The following is a 21,570-nucleotide window of genomic DNA, read 5'->3' on the forward strand; positions in this document are numbered from 1 at the left end:
AGCGTGTGACACTTACACGGCAGTAAATGCACCGCGACGTCCAAATACGAAGTACCCGCGAACCATCGCGCCGGCGCTCTATTTCACATCGCACCAACCATTAATAAACTCCAACATTACACAATCACACTGGCGTACACTGCAAAAAATCGAATGTACACCGCGAGTAATCATCACCGCGGGGGGCATCAAATTAATCGTGGACAGCAAAGAAAGGAAGTCCCCTAATTAGCGCAAAATAATGCCCCCACCACCGCATCAAATGCTACATAATATATAAAATAGATAGGGGATGCACAAGTACCCCATGCTACGTCGACTACCCCCCACTGCCTGCCACCCAACCACCCACACACACAGTACACCACCACCCCCACATTCACAACTCGCCCCTATTCACCACCACCACCCGCTAGTCTGCAGTATCAGCTCAATTCCAATCATCACTAATTGAAATTAAATTGCTCTCTTAGTGGGGATATATATACACGGAAATTCGAGTGTTTAAACACCAAAATGCTAATTCTGTGGCATCAAAACCAACTTGTTCCGGTAAAGTCAAACACAAGCACACCGGGGGAAAAGTTGCACAGGATGTAGTTTGACTTACATAAATATAAATAAATAAACAAACATGTTAATACACAGGGTGTCTACACAGAGTAAATTCTTGTGGCGAATGGGAAATTTCGAGGAGAGACAAGCAAAAGAGGATTATATGTGGGAGTTTGCACAGTGTAACAAAATTAAAGTAAATGCAAAGAAAAAAAGTTCAATGTAGGTACATTGATTTATGAGCTTTTCTGTAAACAGAAAAAAAGCTTGGGCTACAATAAATCAGAATTTGTTGTTGGAAAAAAATGGGATTCAATATCCTTGTTTTTATCCCTTTATAAATTCAATTTTATTCAGTTTTTTTTGGAGTTTTAAGGAGAAAAAAATCTAAAAACTAAGATAATACTTTTACAGCACGTAGCTAACAATGTTCTCTCACAATATTCCTTAATAACAAACTCATTCCAATCAAGGCTCTTCGCGTGTCGCATTTGAAGGTGACCAACCTTGACAGGTATATATTTCTGAAATAATCCAACGTGAATTCCATCGTCCTTCGTTAAACTTTTAACATGTTTTCTACCTATCTATTAAAAATTAAGGACAGTTTTCCGTAAATTGTAACATTAACATTGACATTAACAAAGCAAATGCTTTATGTATGTACTGTACTGTACATAAATAGTCAGATTAGTGTGTAAGAGGAGTTATCCTTTTTAAGCTTTTTTTTTAGGAAAATGTAATCAGTTTTTCCAGCTGATTTCAAAGAATCAGAGAAAAATTACAGACAATAAATAGGAATTCAGGAAAAGGACTAACGGATCAAGGATATATTGAGTCGACTAAATCAGCTGTTGCATTGAAATTAGCAAATTTCTCCCCTTTCGATTATTTTCTAACGCTTGATCTTTGTCTTCTATCGTTTGATGTCCTTCTTGTAAAGCTTCACGTTTGTTTTAAGATTTAAAATTTAGAAAGTTTAACGTTTCTTTTCTGATATTTAAATATTGAAAATTTAATCAGAACCGCTTGAACTTCCAGGAGGTTTAAATACCAATTGACTTTATCTAGCTATAACTCTGTGTTCTGTCGGTTTTATCTAAAATTTTGCATTATATCCCAAAACAGGAAGACACCGAAATATTTATATTACCTCCAACATACCTAATATTAAATTCATTCCACCCTTATCTCCCCCAAATATCTCAAATTCATTTAGGGATTCTTCAAACGCAAATTGAGAATCCTTCATAAATCAATGATTCCGAATTTATTTCACAAAATTTTATATTTTTATTCAGTTGACCTTTTGACAAGCAAAGCCAGGCAACATTGTCTGAATATGGATTCATCCAACAATTTATCCTCATTTAACCCCATCTCATGCACAAAAGGGTTTATCGATTTATGTCTAAATCAGATGTAGGTAACACATATTAGCCTTAAGCGATTCCACCCTAATACCTAATCTCTGTCTGACAACAAGTGGTTTATATAATTTCAATTCGTGTCACTTCCAGTTAATCGCAAAATGCTAAAATACTCCCCTCTGTCTCTCACCCCCATCCCCGGAGCCCTTTTTGGAGCTTCATGTCCATAGATCTCTTCAACATTGGATGACATCGCGTGGTTTTCCTCAGTCCGTTGTTTTTGAATTATTTGGTGCTAAGATAATTTCTTTTGGGGCGTATCAGCTTTCGATGAGACTCCCGCCGTGCCCTCCCCCCCCCCACAAGACCCATTGATTGGGGGTTTGTATTGGATTCAATGGGGATACGGGGGGGGAGAGGATGATGGTAGTTGAGTGGAAAATTTCATGAAATTGGATAAGGCTATCGCCCACCCCCTAAATGGGGAAGACGACAAGCAGAGAAACTTCATGTGTTGCATGCATCATGCGAGCTTTCTCGCTGCTAAATTATTAAATACTCTGAAATGTGAGCCCCCCTTTATTTCCTTCAGGGATACACCAGAAAATACAAACATAGGTATTTTTTCCAATAATAGAAATCAATATCCACGGCTAATTTATAATTTAGATGGGAGAGAGAACTGAAAGCTGAAAAGCCATAAGGTGAATGCTTGCGGGAAAGACTTTTCACGCTCTCAACAACAACGAGAAAAAAATAAAACAACATTAAATCAACCTGTGTCACCCTGTACATTGCATATTTTGCCAAATGTGTGACAACCTTTTTGGAAATCCAGAACATTTTCTATTTTTATCCACCCACCATCGGTGATGATTTTAATGAAAAGCAATACCGCAGAGAATTTTCATTTAGAAATGATGGAGTTTTTCCTTTTTTCTTCACACATCCCTCGCGAGGAAGAAATTAAATTTTATTTTAATCACACAAATCTCAATTCATGGACAGATGTATGTATATTCGTGACACACAATTCCTCCTCCATATATAAATACATGCGTGCAGCTATTTTTATCATGTATCAAACTAATTATAACATCATCGTCGTATCATTTTATGCGATACGCTCAAAATTTATACCGAATTATGACAGGCCCCAAGGAGGAAAAAATAGAAGTTATCGCATTGAGTCATCTCAAATTTATGTTTATTGTTTCTCCTCCTTTACGTCTTTTCGTGAATATTTCTTCAATTTTACTCGAAAAATGATTTAGTTTGCGGAATCTTCAAACTTCACGAAAAGCTACATTTCCTCATATTATACATACATAGTATATGCCATATAGTTACTGATAGATATACAATCACTGTTGAGAAAAAAATTTCCCGACGAAAGGTTGGTGGGAGGTTTACACTGATAAAAATCGACATAAATCTTTTTAATGCATGAGATTAGGTAAGGTTTACATTTTGACAAAAATTACATCAATTTTGTCCAACGGCATTAATTATAATTAAAATTTGACTGAAAAGTGCTTTAAATTAAGAAGAAAATAAAGGACAATATGTACAATATATTTACCAATAGAGCAAGATTCTAATCAGAATATTTCTAGACATTAGAATTTTTTTAATTTTAATACTTAAATTTTCTTTTTGAATTTGTATGCAAAAAAATTGTTTTAAAAGATAATCTTCAGAAAAATTTGAGAACTTTTTATGATAAATTTCAAGAATTTTTTTTTTGAGTTTCGACTTAGCAATTTTAAAACCCGAATTTGTGAACACTTTAAAGAATTCCTAAGAATACAAAGAAGTTAGGAAGAACAATTCGAGGCTCCCGAAGACGCGGCGAATTACAATTTTAAAAGACTTTACATTTTTTTAAAGAAAAATTCAGAAAATAACTGCGTATATTAGTTCAAAGGAGTTTATTCATTTCTGTACAGAAAAATGTTTCAGTCAAGAAAACAATAAAAACACACGTAATGTTGTAGAATCGAAAGGATCCACAAAACATAAGAAAATTTTTATAATTTTTCGCCTAAAATGAAAAAAAAACTTCGAAAATTTGCTTGAAAATGCAAATAATGACGTCACTATTTTGTTTTCTTATCTCCTCTTTTCTATTTATTTAATTTAATAAATATTGTACAGAACGTTCTTTAGAACTTACATATTAGAAAAATATTTCAAGAAATATATAATCAAAAAAAAAGGTAATTATACATAAATAATATATTTTTTTATAATAATTAATTTACAGAATTACAAAATGATGGCGATTTTATGTTTTTATTTATTTAAACAATAACGTCTCATAAAACATAAGGCAACATAGGGAAATTTATTTTAGGTACGTCTAACTATGGAAGTAGGGTGGAATATGAATTTTAAGTCTAGCCTGAAAATAGGTTGATATGAATTAATAAGACACGGCCACGTGTATAATTTAATTGACTCATATTATTCTATTAAACACGAAAGAAAAATCGAAGTATGTGTATTATTCAGGATCATTGTGGGACAATGCTATGTAATGTACGGCAATTGATTAATGCTCCATCGATTTTTTTTTATAGCAAACAAATTAACAACAGAAAATGAGGATTAAAACGGAGATATCAGGATTTAACGTATAAAAATCTAATCAAAATTTAAAGAAATAAAACTTAATTTGGTCGTAAAGGACATTATTTATTGATCCCCTTTCCACTTGTATATAACGAAATCTCTTCAAAATATTGTAAAACAAATAACTATTTCTTTAGAGATCAATTAAGATAAAAAATTTCATCATAATTAATTGGAGCATTCAACAAACTAATAAAGAAAGATAAGAAATAGCGAGAGATGGCGCTAAATTAATTTAAAACGGTTACTCCTTGGTTTAAATGAGCTCTCTAAACTGATTTTCACCACATTATATTTCTTTATTGAACCACAAATATAGTACAACCACACCCCAATTTCTGGTCGTGTAGGTCTCCACTTTGGTGTTTCAGTATCAAGAAACACCTGCGATGCTGCCACATTGTGGGGCGTTTGCACAACTGGGGCACGACAGTGTGCCGCATATACAGCATCGCCCCATGATAACATTTTTTCGGGGCTTTCTTATCAGATTGTAAATCCCATTTTTGGCACATTTCTTGCAACAATAATGGCCTATTGCCGTGATGTGACGTACACCGAAAAGGTACTAAAATTAAATAAATAAGAAAAAAAGCGTGAAAGTGCTTTTTTGTGTAGTTTTTTTTTTCGGGGGAATATTCTTATGAATAAATTCTCGATGTGTTTGTTCTCTGGCAGAAGTACATTTTCCGCTGGTGTTGGCGTATGCCAAGAAGATGATCATAAATTTTGAAATAAAATTTGTAAATTATTTGTTGCTTTCCATCGTTTATTGCTAATTGGGTCCAAATGCAGGGAAATTGCTCTAAATGTAGTCCGGAAAATTATATCATTGTTATTACACAAGTATTATTTTATGACATTATATACACTGAAGCACACAGACGAACTGAAAATAATCTCGAAAGAATTTTCACATGAAATCAACCGATTGTGGAGTTAATTTTTTTTTCCTATTAACATAACACACATTTTCATCTCTCGTCAAAGACATAAAATAATTTCAAAATGTATTTTTTGTGCAATATGTTTCTGGCAACAAAAATATTCTTCATTTTTTTACGGGATGTTTACACACAAAAAAATTAACAACGAGAAATGGGGGAGGAAACAAGAAACGAATACTTGCAAAATGTTTCTTCGGGGTACATACAGAGAGTAGTGACGACACAAGACAAATATATGTATGTAAAAGCACACAGAAATCAAACAAGAAAAAATAGTTAAATTACTAGAACAGTGTCACATGAAGCAGTATAAACAAAATTGATCATTTACAACAGATATGCAAACATTTCGCGAGAAGGGAAGCGTGCGTCCCGATCGTTCCGCTGCAGAAGATCATGCGCGACTGCCCGAAAGTAATGCGTCGCGGTCTACGACTATTGAGCAGCTCAATATTGGATGATTATAAAAAAATACGCCACCAAACACTCACAGAAAGATCCACGAAAATGTGTGGAAAATCGTCGAATGGAGGGGCGTGTATGGATCATCTCTATCGTGTTCCTTCGTCGTGATAAGATAAACCTTTGCCAAGTTTTTTTTCTTTAATCTGCATTGGTAAAGTAAATGGAAATTCTACGTGTGAGAATTTGGATTTATTAAAATTACTGCAAGCCAGTCTCATATGCATGCTATGTGATGATCCACAATACATACAAGAGGAGAGATTGATAACCCCATGACACCTCCTAATCAGCTTCATATTTTTTTTCTTCTTCTTACATCCACACAGCAGCTGGAATGAGAGAAAACGTCCCAAACTCACGATGAGATCACAAAATTTCATTTGAAAGTTTCAAATTAATTCAATTTTATTTAATTATTTTTTTTTGAAGGAGTAATTAAAATTACTTTTTAGATATTTTAAAAATCTTCAAAAATTAATAGAAAAAATATCAAAAGAATAGAACAAAATTTTGAAAGAAAAATTTGTTCAGAAGTACACCGGAAAAAATTATTTATCAGGAAAAATTTCAGATTTTTTTTAATTAAATTATTAAAATTCAATATACTGAATTTATATTTTTTTTATAAGAAATCAGATTTAAAATGAATGTATGAGAAGAAATGTTGACAAATTCAACATTTTTTCTTATTTGTCTTATTAGTTTTGGAAGGTAGGCCTAACTTCTTTAGTTAAGCCCTTAGGCCCTTAGACTTATCCTTAGCTAGACTTAATTTTCTTAAACCAATCTTAAATTTTTTATGTCTGGCTCAAGTTTTTTAATGTTAGGTCAGCCTGAAGAAGCATTCAGCTGCAGTTCAGTAAAACTTTACTCTTGAAACCCTAAAACCGTTAACTTTACCAACTTAAGCTCGGCATAAAGAAAATTAAAGTTTGGCTTAAAACAAAACTTAAAGAGTTTAAGATAAGACTAACTCTGCCTTATTAATGATTTTCATCTATTGTTAAATAATTGAAATCATAAAAATAATGACAAAGATGAATAAGACGACATATTAGGTAAACTTATCTTTTTTGGAAGCTTGAAATTTTTTTGAGAAATATTTTTGTCAATTAAAAAAAAAAGTTATTAACTCTGTCTCAATAAATCTTTAAGGGTATTTTTCTTTAACGTATTTTGGGAACACTTTACTTACAAAAAGTTCACCCTGTTAAACAGCTTCTAATCATTTGCACAAACCTATTCACATTCTGCTTTATCGACACTGCACAGGGTGTCCCGACCAAGATGACACCAAACCGCGTGTCCGATTGAACCGCACGTGAATTCTTCCAGAAGAGCGTGGAAGGTATAAAAATGAAGAATAATATTCTTCATCGTCAAAGCAATTTTGCCCCCAAAAATGGACCTAGGCACGCAAAAAACCACGCAGCTTTGTGTCCCCGCAAAATGCGACCTATTCGAAATTACCATTCGTGAATTGGGGAAGTCTCCATGGGGAGCGGTGTAACTACATATTATTCACGTAAATTATGGGCCGCACATATTGTTATATGCGGAGATGTGAGAACAGAAGCTGCAAACATGTTTGTTTCCTTTCGGTCAATATTTCTCCTCGTTTTTTTTGGTTGTTACCTTCTTCCTCTTCAAATCATATATACACACAGAGCCCAAAAGTCCGTCGGCGGATTCGTTTGCGCGGGCCCTCGGTAAAGGGGCCCCCCTCGCACAGGGGGGCGATGGATTACAATATCGGCTGCAGCTGTCGCAGGTCCGGCAATTGAAATGGTGAAATTCGGTGCGTTGCCGAAGAAGAAAAACACAGAATTTGTAAATTGAATGTGAAATTCAAGCTGTATATTTTTTAAAGTCATTTTAACAATGTTCATCAGATACCTATGTGTATATATATTTATATATATAACTGGGTGGCCGACAAAGGCAAGTGCACGATACTATCTCACAAACTGCTGGAGATACGAGCGGGAGAATAAAATGCAGACAATATGAAATCGATTTGGTGCTCTGTACCTCTTTAGTTTGTCTGATAAATCAAAGACATTGTATGTTGAATTTTTTTGTTCGTAGAGCTTCCTAAAAAAAATAATATTAAAAAGAAGCTTGTGGTAGTTTATTGGAGTTTTTTTTCTTAACTTGTTCAGCAAAAGAAATCACATCAGATGAACTATTTCTCTTCTGGCTTTTATTGGAACTGCAAATCTATTTTTGGGATCATTTTAAATATTTTCAAAAGTATCGAAAAATTTGTTTGAAGAAGAAGATCGTCTTCTAAAATGACTTCATTTGCTGACAAATCCTTGATTTTTTTTTAATAAATCATTTTTGAAACTCAATTAATAAATCTCAAACAGTGAGTGATAAAATTAAATTTCTAGCAATATTTTGAGATTATGTTCGATATAATAAATTCTTGCCAACCCATTTTTGTGCTTGCATTTTTGTTTAATACATATACTTGACTAGAAAGGTGGAACATAAATATTTAATAAACATCCTATTACTTACACCAACAGTACATTGTCATGAAAATGAACTTAAAACTAACAGTGGGAAAATTGTAGAGAGCGGTAGGTATATAAAAAAAAATCTTAAAATTAATATCTTAGCGCTTTTAGCATACAAAGACGTCAAGCATTTTATTTTATTGACAAAAAGAGATTATTCAATAAATTAAAATTAATATTTTGAATTTTTATATGATTAATTTAAAAAAATTATAGCAGTTTTTTTAAAAGTTTTCTGTTTTTTTTTATTTGTTCTTGAAACATTTTTTTATTACGGGTTCCATGCATTTAGATGATTTCCCGGGAAACATTTTATTGCAAAAACATTATAGTATAGTTTTATTCAAGGATTTTTCTCAAATAATTATTAGTTTAATACGTAAAAACTGGCAAATTCTAGCAGTTTTTTGTTGGATTTTATGTAATTTTTTTTTATAACTTGTTTATAAATAATGTGATTGCAACTTCAAAAAAACTGCTAGAAAATGTATTTCTGAAAGACACCTTGAGTACCACTGGACGCCTTAATATTACAATATTTAAAGAAAAACTGCTAGAATTTTATGTTTATCAACGAGTTGAGGTACCCTACTGAAAATTTTTAATGTAAGCTTTCTAAAAGATACTACAAGAAAATATGCTATAATTTACCAATCGGGAATGCGTTAATAAGCTTTGAAAAAAAAACATGTAAAAACTGCTAGAATTTTCAAAAGTAATTTTTTGTAATTGAAAAGAAAATTGCATTTTGCAGCAAACTAGTCTTTGAAAACTTTTTTTTTTATATTTCAATATTTAAAAAAATCTTTTCCAAGAAATAAAATAATTTTTATTAGGCAATACTTGACGTCTTTAGCAAACAAATCACTTAATTCTGTACAGATATTTATTCTCTCATAATGCTTATTCGATTTTTAAGTAATCATTTTCTGGTTCACTGCTTGATTCTAATTAATAGAAAACAATATTTTGCATGTAATATTGAGAAGCCACACGAGGGATTCTGAAGAAGTTGAGCATGATTAAAGTGTGAAGGGATTGCAACGGAACACATGAGAAATTGATTTAGTATTCGATCCCATAAATCATAAATGATGCAATATGTAGGTATATCGAGAAATTAGCCTAAGAATCGTGAAATCTGATAGCTGTCGAATTAGATGTTCAATTATACGGCGTATAGCAGGTTGAAATTTTTTTTGTACTTGTTGTGGCTTTAGCTTTGTCAAAGAGTTTTGGGAGTCTCTAAAGCCGTCCGGGATTTTGGGGGAGACATAGATCTTGGTCTCATTTCAGCAGAGATCAAATATACATGATTCTATGTGAGGGGATCTCGTCACAATCTATCTCATTATATTCCCGGTGTACCATTTGGGAACTGCTCAAATATTTTGTCTCATTGATGCTGTGTAAGATGGATTTCATTGACACAATCAACTGGCCCGATCTGGGGTCGGTTGAAATTAGTAAATTACGTGAAAAAAAGACATTCCACGAATTTAATCTTCTGTCACACGATTGTATTAATGTACAGTTAAAAAATGTCATAAAAAAGTATGGTTCCGAAGGGGCAGCACCGGAGGAAAAAGCATATATGTATGTAGGTATGAGGTGGAACAAAAAAAAGGTCCAGAATCCATACGAGAAGGAGCATAAAAAGTGATTGAAAAGTGTATCTATATGTTTTGAAGCGTAAAATGAAAAATGAGACTGGCAGATGTGATACATAGCGAGCTAGAACTTATATTTTCTGAATCAATTAAAATTCGAATAATAACGTGCACATAATATAGCTTAAGACACCACAACATGATTGTCAAGTTCTCACTCTGAGAGTTCAACATAAACATGAACTCCATACGATCAATTTATTCACACAGCATTTTACTTTTCGATATCCGACAGCTTATATACACCAAAATAGATTTAAAAAAAAACATCTTCATCAAATCCTATATACAAAATCAAAAGAAAACCAATTTGAGAAAATAAACCCTTTCTGAATTTTTCTTCGTGCAAAAATTTCCACATTTTTGAACTTGAAAAAAAAAAAAAACACGAAATTGAAAAAATTTCTCGCTGGGAATTCCATAAATTGACATTTTAAATTACAAACCGAATTAACTTAATAAATTAACATTTGTATTCAACGTAAGAAACATGGTAATACTTTAAGAATTTACACCCAACATTATTTATACTCATTCAGTGTCTTCGTTTATGGATTCATCCTCAGTCCCAGATTCACCTGATGAGCGAAAAATACTCGTTCTGGACTCCCTGTGTCGCTCCCCAGATTCCTCAGATGAATTAGAGATGCATTTGGAGCACATTCCCTGATGTATGATATTCGATGACAGCAAGTACATTTTGCCACAGTTTATGCATTCCTCTTGGGGATCACCTGCAAGGAAAATTCCAATATTTTATTTAATTCACATGCAATATGGAGAGAAAAAAATATTTTTAATTCTCTTAATTAAGGCAATTTCATCTGTTTAATTATTTATTTATTTTATTTAAAATTTATTGACACAAAAATTGACAAATTAATATTGATTATTTGAGGAATATTTATGCAAAAACGGAGAGTACAGTAGGGGTTCGCAGTAACGGCAGGACAGACGTTATGTGAAAAAAAATTTTTAATAAATTTTTCTATGATAGGAAAAAATGTATTAAGTTAAAAATTGACCAAAAATGAATCACAATTATATTAAAATGGGAGAAAAAATCATTTTACATACAAATATGTTAACCGTATAACAGCTAGTATTCCAGTTTTTAAAAGGTTTTGAGCAACTTCAGAATATTGCAATGTATGAAAATAGTCATAGGAAGGAAAATATATTAGATTTAGTGATGAAAAAATACTTGAAGACATCTTTATGCCCCAAACTAACTAATATTCTCAAAAACTGTTATAAATGCACATACAGCAGCTAAGAGATTTGGAAATTAGATTTCTTTACTCTCATGTTTTCTCTTCTAATTAATATATCGATTGTGATGTCAAAATAACGAAGAACGTTTAGAATAAAACTGTTCTACAACTGTTATAATTCTTTAACTTTTGCTTGGTTTTGAACGGATTTGCATAATTTCTTATTTCTATTCAAGTTCTATCAATTGGATTTTTTAAGATGCCTAACTTCTCGTATAATAGTTTTCCAAGGGAAAAATTAACCCTTTCATGTCCAGCTTAAGGAATAAAAATTAAAATTGATTGAAACATTAATCACTTCAAGATAATTATACTGTTGATAAAATTATATAGAAAACCTTGTTTATATAAATTGCAAATTGGGACATGTATAATAACACAATGATCATTAAAGGGTTTAGAAATGTAATTTCATGCATCAGTTAATTTTCAAGAAATTCATACAACTTTTACAAAATGACTCATAAAAATAAAATTATATACCTATTTAATAATGAAACTTTTCTGCAGATTTTCTTCAGAAACTGCTCATTAATCTGAAAACGAGTGCTCAAAGAATGAGGAAGAACAAGTTAAGAAAAAAGTAAATAAATAAGCTAACAATTTCATTGAAATGTAAAATCCTGTGAAACTTTAAGACCTAACTGTGCAAATTTAGTATCTCGCCCTGCAGAAGTTATTATCGCGAAAAGGGAGAGGATGCCGCCGTGATCGTCTGCAACGGTTTTAAAGAAAGAAAGAAAGAATCATCCAGTGATGTTGGTCATAAAGTGAAGATTGTGTTAGATTTAGCATCATAGGTTTTATCACAGAAATTAATCCATTTATGAACACGATATGGCCATCGACTACGTCCTCGATGGTCAACCCCTCCGCGCGCGCCTCGGTCTCGCCATGTCCAAATGCAAATCTTGCGTGATAGATCGATCACAGTCACACGACATTTTATTTTCTATTGCCTTTTTTATGTCCCTTGCGCGGAGCATTTTAAGTCTCCGCAGCTTCTCTTATTTTTCATTCACTCATGGGTGCTTTTACTGTTTTTGTTTATTATTTGACGGGGCCTCTGCTGCATATATATGTATGTAGTGTAGTCAAAGTTGAACACTGCATGGCATGATCACAGATATTTTATTATAAAATGTACCCATTCCATTGGAAATCCAACTTATATGTGTTTATGTATAATATGTGGTGTAATGGAATATAAAAGAAGGCAGAAAACAGGATGTGAACCGGTTACTGATCTTACGGTCATAAAGCAATAATCATCTCATCAACCTGAAGTAAGAAAGAATGAATTTAAAATGATCTCGGCGCGCTTCTGTGCAAAGAAGAAATTTAGCCATCAGGCGATAGTATCTTGGCCATGAATGAATTGCAATATGGGAAGCCCTGTGCTCCTCTCGTACCAATACACGATTCCAAATATGTATGTACATTCATATATATAATATTCGTAAATGGAATATGGCGAGAGAGAGAGGCATTTCACCAATTACCACTGCGAGAGGTTAATATTCAAAATAGATCGACATCTTAAAGCGATGCTACACATTTTCGTGTCGCCCAGAGCTTCCTCTGATCACCAAACATGGGGATGTGGGGACTTTTAATGGGAATCAGGTGCAAATCATTACAAAGCAATCCATCTAACGTTTACCAATTTAGAATTTCTTTTAAAAGACAACAATTTGTAAGAAACATGGACCATACAGTCTGTTCAAAAAAAAATTCTACTCTGAAGAAGTTCTTTAGGAAAACTCTATTTCTTAAACCATTTTATTCCATATCTGAGAAAATTTGATTTTTCTGCCCACTTTTCAAATGTTTTTATTTTGTAATAAAATGAACGATTTTTTACAGACTTTTTCCTCATATTTCCCTAAAAAAAACTATAAGATTTTCTAGGCAGTTAAACTGTAAGATATTGGGTCCTAGTCTACGATTAAGAATTCTTTGACATTTTGAGAATTTGTTTTGAAATTTCAACGATTTCTTGGTCGCAGAATATGACCTTTTATCAAAAATTTTTAAAATACTATAAATTGAATTTAATTTTTTTACTTGTTAAGAAACTCAATACTAGGGATAGATTGTTTTTAAATCGTTCTAGAAAAGAAAAACAAAGAATTTGATGTTTAGGAAAATAGTCAAGAAGATCTTAAAAGAAGCTTTAAAAAGTAATAGAATGTCAAAATTCTTTAAGATTTTTTTCCAGAATACAAAAAATCTTATAACTGACTAATTTTAAGAAAAGAAAAGATTTATATAAGAATTAAACCCTAGTTCAGGTAATGTTTTATTTTACACTAAATCTTTCTTTTTAATTGAAAATCAAAGAAAATTTTAATTAAAATTTGACTTAAAATGTACCTAATTTCTCATTTCCCCATAATTGGAAATATTCATATAATTTTTTGTATAATTTAGGATTCAATTGGGCTTTACTCAGCGACTAAGAAATCTTTGAAATTCACTTAAAATCTTGAAATTTCAGTAAAAAATTCAAAGATTTCAAGGGTTTCTTGGTCGTTGAATAAGGCCTAATATTGATACTTTTCCCATAAATATTCGGATTATTCACTAATATTCGGATGATTTACCAAGGAAATTCAAATAGAAATCTAAGCATAAAAATGTTAAATTCAAGCATAAAAACACTTAAATCAAACCGAAAAGTAGTAAATACAAAATGAAGAGTTCTAAATTCAAGCTAAAATATAGTAAATTGAACCCAAAAAATACTAAATTCAAACCAAAATGTACTGGTAAGCTGACCAAGCTTACGAGAGCTGTGTTTCTTTCAGTGTACCAATTTTGTGAGAGCAAACTAGAACGCGAATTAATTTAAATACGCGCAAAGTCGGGAAAAGTTGAAAAGTCATTCCCTAAGAAATCTTTAGAAGGCTATATCTCGAGAACGGATCCATAGATTTTCATAAATTTTTTTTTGTTTGAAAGATCTTGAAGTCAGCTATAACATATCGAAAAATTAAAAAAATTTATGTCGCCATTTTCGAAAAATTCGAGTTCGAAATTTTCGAAAACTTTGTTTTTGATTTTAGCGCCTCTTGCGGTCATTTCTCGAAGTTGCAATGTTCTAGACATTTGTAGGGTTTCTCGAAACCTTTCATTTGCGCTTGAGTTGATCAAGATCGGACTTGTAGAACCCGAGATATGACATGCCAACTTTGGAAGGCTATATCTCGAGAACGGATCCATAGATTTTCTTCATTTTTGGCATGGAGCTAGATAATATAGTCAGCTACAACATATCAAAAAATGAAAAAAATTTATGTCGCCGTTTTCGAGATATTCATCGAAAACTAATCGAAAATTTTATTTTTGATTTTTGGCCCCTTAGCGGTCACTTTTGAAACTTCGGATGTTTTAGAGAGTTGTAGGGTTTGTGGAGATCTTTCATTTGACCCCGGGTTGATCAAAATCGGTCAAGCCGTTTTCGAGTTATGGTCGATTTTCGATGAAAAATTGTGGCGGCCATATTGACTAAACGGCTTGACCGATTTTTGAAAATGAGGCATCGTTGGAAAGCTCTTGATGGCCCCTACAACATATCAAAATTTCAGACCTCTACCTATAATAGCGGCTGAGATATAGCGAAAACAAAATTTTGAGGTTATTCAAAATGGCGGACGGGGGGGTGGGGGGTAAAATTTGACGTCATAATCGGACGTCTTCCAGTCGACTTTTAAACTTTGCCGTTTACCGCAAGTCTCTATCTATTACCGTTCTCTTGCAATTTATGGTTGAACCACGGCGGACGGCCGGACGGACGGCCGGAAAAAAAAATTTTTGGCGCATACGTTTTTTGGAATGTGGGGACCCTAATTCGTGCTCATCCCAAGTTTGAGGCCGATCTGACGACTTTCGATTTTGCTCGGTACACAAAAGCTGTGTCTGAAAGAAACACAGCTAAAAGCTGTGTCTGAAATCCGAAATATGCTTTTCGATTTTTATAGGGTTTGAGTTGTTCAGTTGTTAGCAAAAGATGTTCACGTGAAGTCAAATATTCAGATCTTTAGAAATATTCGGATGATTCGCTTAAAAAACCAAAATGTTCACCAAATTCGTTAAATTCCCACTCCCAATGAACAGACTGTGTGAAATATTTCATTTCTCTTTTGTGCGAAAAAACGTCGCATAAGTCTTTCTTTTATGCGCGACATCTCACTATATATTCCCCCAAAATAGATTTGTTAAATATTCTCAAGAACCAATAAACTCTAGATTGATTTAAATTATAGGTGAAAGGCAGAGACTACCATCCCGCAGTGCGAGATTATTTTTTATGTCTTCTTGGAGACTTTTTGGAGCATAAAATTACCAAAATCGCCGATTATAAATTAAAACGCAACAACTTCTATCAGCGGTATATCGCTAATAAGGTGAAAGAACACCATTAAAGCCTAGCTTTTCGTCAAAGGGGCAGAGATCTCATGGAAAGATAACTACTGGAATTTATATGCATCTATAGGTATGATGATATATGTAGGTATAGGATGTAATTGCCTTTTGCATTTTGTGAATCATTCTTCAAGACAATTTACTTACCTTCGTGCGTCTTCATGTGAGCCCTCAAATTGCAGGCCAGGGCGAATTTCTTGTTGCACAGCTCGCACGCATGGGGTTTGTCACCTGAAGGGAAGAATGATGGAGAATTTATAAATAAGAAAAGAAAAAGGTATAATGGATGCTACATTCGAGAAATGAGTGGATTAGCTGTCATATCTCTCTACGCTTTGAGTTTTTTTTTCTCCATCTTCTGCGAGTTTTTGTCTGCACGAGGAACTTTTTATTGAGTAGCAATGATTGCTTCTGAAAGTTATTAGCCCATTTGCCCTATTGCTCCCTTTTTTATGCTCGTTAATATCCAATCCGATGGGGATTATATATGATCGAAAACATATTTGGGAGATCGTATGGAGATGAGCACACAACTCTTTTGGAGAATCACAGCGGAAGAAAATAAGCACAGAGTTTTGTGCTTGTAAATAAAACAATTCAAAGAACTAAATACATTGATGTGTGTGCCTTAATTGATTCTTTGAGTTATACATATTTTGTTTCGTTCTCTCTCTTTCTTCATTGAAATGTTGTTGATGGATAAAAACTTCTTGAATTTTTCCATGAAGCCATATTTAGCCACAGAAGAAAAGGTAAATCTCAAATTCTTTATAAGACAGAAGCAGAAAAAAAATTATTTTCCGCCAGACTTTCTGTGGGAAAAAGTAGCTCTTCTAATGCGCCCCTTTCTTTGATTTATTGGTAACAGTTTAGGAGGTTTTTTTTTCTTCTTCTTTCAAAAATCCAGCATCAACCAAAAATAAATCCAACCGAAGATAAACAACTTTTTGCATTGCTCCGTATGCATAATTAAATAAAACTCCGTGAGATGGTTAAAAAGACATTCTCCGACCTAAAGCTCATGCCGGTCGTGGATTCAGCGGTGTGGTGAGAGACGAAAACGTTCCCATATAGACTTGTTTTAAATCGCCCAATTTTCAAAGCGACATTGATATTCTTTCGGAGATGGACAATAAAAGCCGCGTCCATTGGAGGTGTGAAGCGCCGGGAGACCTAGTTCGCATTTTGAACCTCCACGTGAAAGGTGGCCCGGCAATAAAGTTCGACGGGAAGTGATTGGTTTTTGGTTGGAGATGTTAAAGGAAAAAAAAATTGTATCTCACATTGTGAAAATCAATTAGTATAATTTCCTTTTTTTTACACTCCAATCAATACAACACAACACACAATCCATGTGGATTTAATGAATTTCAACTTCCACACGATGCCAATTCCATATTTTTCTTTGCATGTTAAACAAACCTTTGGGAAAAATCATGAGGAAAAATCTCCATTCAATATGCCTTTATTTCTTTTAAATCACTTTTTTTTTGCAATATATGTATGTAGTTTTGTAATTAGGCAATGTATTGCATTCAAAGTGCAATTCCCACAATCAATAATTGTTGCGATTTAGTATTTATTTATAGCGCATTAAATATGCATTTTGCGAACAAAATTTCATTTCAGGAAAATGTAAAGTAAAGTCCCGGTTAGGTCGGGCGGTTCTGCGGTTTAATATGATTCTCTGGGTGTGCTACATTGCAGTGGGATTATTTGTGCTATCATAGTGGGCATTTAAGTCTGTTATAAGAAATAAAATAAAAGAATGGAATATATTTAAAATAGAGCTTAATTTACTAATAATTTTCTAGATTGTTGTTCGGTTAAACGGGGGTTCTCATCCAGAAAAACTCACGTTTTCCAGAGTTTTCGGCTCCGTTCTCTTTGTAGCAACTGAAGAAGGTTCCAAAGGGAGCCGAAAGCTCTGGAAAACGGGAGTTCTTCTGGGTGAGAACCCCCATTTAACCGACGAAAAGCCTGGAAAAATATTACTGTCTCTACGTCGGAAAATTACTTCATAATTCATTGCTCAATCAAATCATAACTGAGAGCTTTTTTTTCAAAAATTAATAAAGAATAAGAAAAAATAACCTAAAGTTGTCATATTGGCTGGAAAACTCGAATTTATTATCAACTTATTGGTTAACCCCTAATTTATGTCCTGATTAATACACAACTCTGCTTTCCTAATTAATTATCAGGTAAGGAGTTAGTTTTTATAATTCTAAAAAAGAATCCGATATTCATTTAAATCGAACAAGGCATTTTAAGAAAGTATTCTCAGATATTGGGCCTAATTCAGCGACCAAAGAAATCCTTGAAATTCACTTGAAATCTTGAAATTTCAGTACAAAATTCAAAGATTTCAAGGGTTTCTTGGTCGCTGAATAAGGCCCATTGTCCGATTTTTTCTTTAAAAAATTCAATGCAAAAAAAATTTTTTTTAACTAAATTTTGTTTTCAAAATTGAGGAATACCTTTTTCAAATAAATTAATCAAAATCGGTTAAGATGTTTTTACGGCGATTTTTTGTAAACTTATCATATAAGTAGGTAATCTCGGTTAACTACTAACTGTGTAGTAACTTTATCTAACTTTGATAAATTCTGTAGGACAGTTTTATTTTTCATTAGTTATATATATTGCATAGCACAAGTACAGCAGCATAGCCCGTTTAAGCTAACCATGCAACGAGGCTAAACCGATTAATTGATCCGATTTTGATAAACATTTATTTAAAACATAAAAAAAACATAAAAAATTAACAAATAAAAATTAAAAATTTTCGATTAAAATAATACTAAACTATTTTTTTAATTCTACAAAATTACTTTGGTAAATAAAATAAAATAAACATTCCGACTAAATAACAATAGCAGTGACTATGCGCGAACCCCACGGTGACAAGAGGAAGATGCACATTTTAGCACGAGAAATACCCGAGAGTGGCTGTATTGTATAAATTAGTGTTGGAAGGTGAAAAAAAAAGTGCAAATGAAGCATAAAATACATGGTGGAGATAAAAAAAATAAATATTTCTGTTTCTGCTACCCCTTTTGCTCTTCCAATATTTAACATCTCTATCGAAAATTTGCCAAATACCGATATCGCCTTATTTACATAGTACAAGTGGTCGATTCGAAATGCATTAAGAGTTAATTGTTTCTATCGCAGAGGTTGTACTCCCGGGCATGGAGAATGAATAGAGGTAGCTTGTGGGGATCTGGCGGAACATGGCATGGGTCTCTTTTACCTCTCGTGCTGCCACCGTGCCCGTGGAATGATTTGGAAAGAGATGGGTTGAATTTCAATGAAAAAAATAAAGAAATAAACTACAAAAGTCTTGCCATGTTGCACACGATATAAAAGGCAGAAAGGATGCTATTTTATGGGACTGCTGATATAATTTAAATTAAGTTGCAATTGAAATTGTTGTTTTGTTCGCTCGTCATCCTCTCTCTTTACCTTCTTCACCGTCGTCTCGCGTATCGCGACTCATTAAGTCTTTATTGTGGCATTTATTTACAATCGATTAAGGCTGCCACAGCGTGGGTGGATGAAAGAAGCTTCTCTTACAGCTTAATTTAGCCCGCCATTCTCTTGCTCCACAACTTCTCATGGTGGCTCTCTATATAACATTCGCAAATGATATGAATTACATATCAATTTTAGAGATTTAGACCTCGTGCACACGGGAATGCAACTCTCTCGCGGGCACAGAGGACATTATTGTTAATACTCCGGCCTTTTCTGGTTTAGCAATATCGCATTCAATATCCAATTTCATCTACCCCCAGCTGCATAAATTAATTTTCAACCTTTATTCGCGTAATTCGCGGCAGTTTGGTGCGCGGAATCATCGCAACTTCAAGAGACACCACACAAAACCCCGCGCCGAGTTGCAGCGCGAAATATTAATGCTAATTGGGTATAATAACATAATGACATCATCGCTGTCAGATAATTCGTAATTTAAGGGTCAATTACTTAATAAATTCTTTATACAAACTTCATAAATTCCTCATTGGGAAAAAACGGAAAACAAGGGGAATGTGTTACAAAGTGAATACTGCAGTGTTAATTTTAATAAAGATTGTTTTGGAAATTTTAACGAAATTAATGGAACGAGCTTCTACATCGCTCCTGGATGTTTTTATTATTAATTTGGAATTTATAATTTTACAGATTTTACAAATCTGTGAAGTGATTAGCTTAAAGATGTGATTTTTTTTGTATATATCACGCGAGTTTTAAATATAGAGCTTGGGGGCTCAGACATATACAAATCTAAACCTAGAAATGTGAGGGTTTCCTCAGGGGACATGCATGTATCAATTTATATTTTTTAGCACAGGTATGCTCAGAGATTTTTTTTTGTAACTTTTCAAAATTTGACTTTTTTGAAGTTTGTTGTTTTATAAGTTTTAAGTTTTAAAGATCAGAAATATAAATTGACGATGAAAATTTTTAAAACTCCATGTGAAAAATTCTAAAAATCGTCCTCTAACGGAGTTTATTCGACTTTTTTTTTAATATAAAAGTTTTGTGATATTTTGTTTTAAATTTAGACTTAGAATTTTTAATTTTTTTATTTTGTTTTCTAAGTTGAGCTTAAGTTTTTTAGGTTAAGATTTAGCTTATTTTAACTAGGCCATAGTTTTAGAAACTATATAGAATTTAATTATTTAAACAATAAGGTCTAAGTATTGTTTAGATAGGTTTAAGTTCTTGAAACTAGATTTTATTTTTTAAACTAGGCCTAAGTTTTGTAAGCTAGTCCCAAGCTTTTTAAACTAGATTTAAGTTTTTAAGCTCAAAGCCAAAATTTGTTTAAGAAGCCAACCCCAGTATTGGGACAAATGGCTATGTGTGTGTATTTACGTTTTTAAGCTAGGCCTAGGTTTTCTAAACTATACCTAAGTTTTTTTAGAATTGCATTTTGGTCGTCTTATGGCATCTAGATCACCCAAGAACTTCTTTATTTTTACTAAATTTAAGGGAAAAAATAATCAAAAGCTCACCTTTCTTCAACAGAAAAAAAAAGTTTCAATAATACCAGCCCAGTTTCTTCATAAAATTTCATCATTATACGAATCTTAAGAATATATACTCTTGATAAAAAACTTCAGAAATCTTATAATTATCCCCGGAGGACATTTGATTCAATTTCTTATCCCCAATATAGTTTTATGTGTGGCTGAAATAAATTAATTGCTCTTCAACAGCTCACTTCTTCAGAAGTTCTTTTCCTTCTTTTTGTGTACATATACTCAAGATGAGTCTCAAACTCGTTAAATTACAATTAGGCGCATCACGTGTTTCTTCGACATTCTTCAAGTTTTTTTTTTAATTCACCTTCGTTAAAAAAATAATAATAAGGGACGATTGAGGACCTCGATCGACAATGATTGCAAGAATCCAAAAGAGCACTCGAAAGAAATTGATTTCTTTTCACAAAATGATCAGTTTCTCGATAAAGAGAAGGTTCCGTTTTGTGCCTTTTGGCAGGTAGAAGAAAGTTTTTTGTTGTTGTAATAAAAACGGGGGAGTTCAACCCCTATGTGCTAGCGGCTATATACATTGAAAATTGAGAGAGAGAGGAAAAAACTATCCATTGAGGAGCGCAATGAAGACAGTTGGATTTTATAATTGATGTGAAGCGTCTTTCAGGTGAGTTATTATCTTTATGTGTTAGCAAT

The 21,570-nt window shown here is 32.9% G+C and overlaps 2 protein-coding genes across 2 annotated transcripts in view; both read right to left on the bottom strand.

The window, feature by feature from the left end:
* The window catches only part of LOC129790123 (WD repeat-containing protein 19), an 829,031-nt gene that overhangs the window by 378,404 nt on the left and 429,057 nt on the right, over positions 1 to 21,570 (bottom strand). The window lies entirely within an intron of this gene.
* The window catches only part of LOC129790262 (oocyte zinc finger protein XlCOF8.4-like), a 32,456-nt gene continuing 18,684 nt past the window's right edge, over positions 7,799 to 21,570 (bottom strand). The window contains exons 7-8 of the mRNA XM_055827699.1: positions 16,016 to 16,099; positions 7,799 to 10,900 (exon numbers count right to left, since the gene is read on the bottom strand). Coding sequence (XP_055683674.1) covers positions 10,698 to 10,900; positions 16,016 to 16,099 — 287 coding nt within the window. The 3' untranslated portion in view covers positions 7,799 to 10,697. The remainder of the gene's footprint in view (positions 10,901 to 16,015; positions 16,100 to 21,570) is intronic.

This window comes from Lutzomyia longipalpis, chromosome 2 (genome assembly GCF_024334085.1).
Source record: "Lutzomyia longipalpis isolate SR_M1_2022 chromosome 2, ASM2433408v1".
Taxonomy (NCBI): Eukaryota; Metazoa; Arthropoda; class Insecta; order Diptera; family Psychodidae; genus Lutzomyia; species Lutzomyia longipalpis.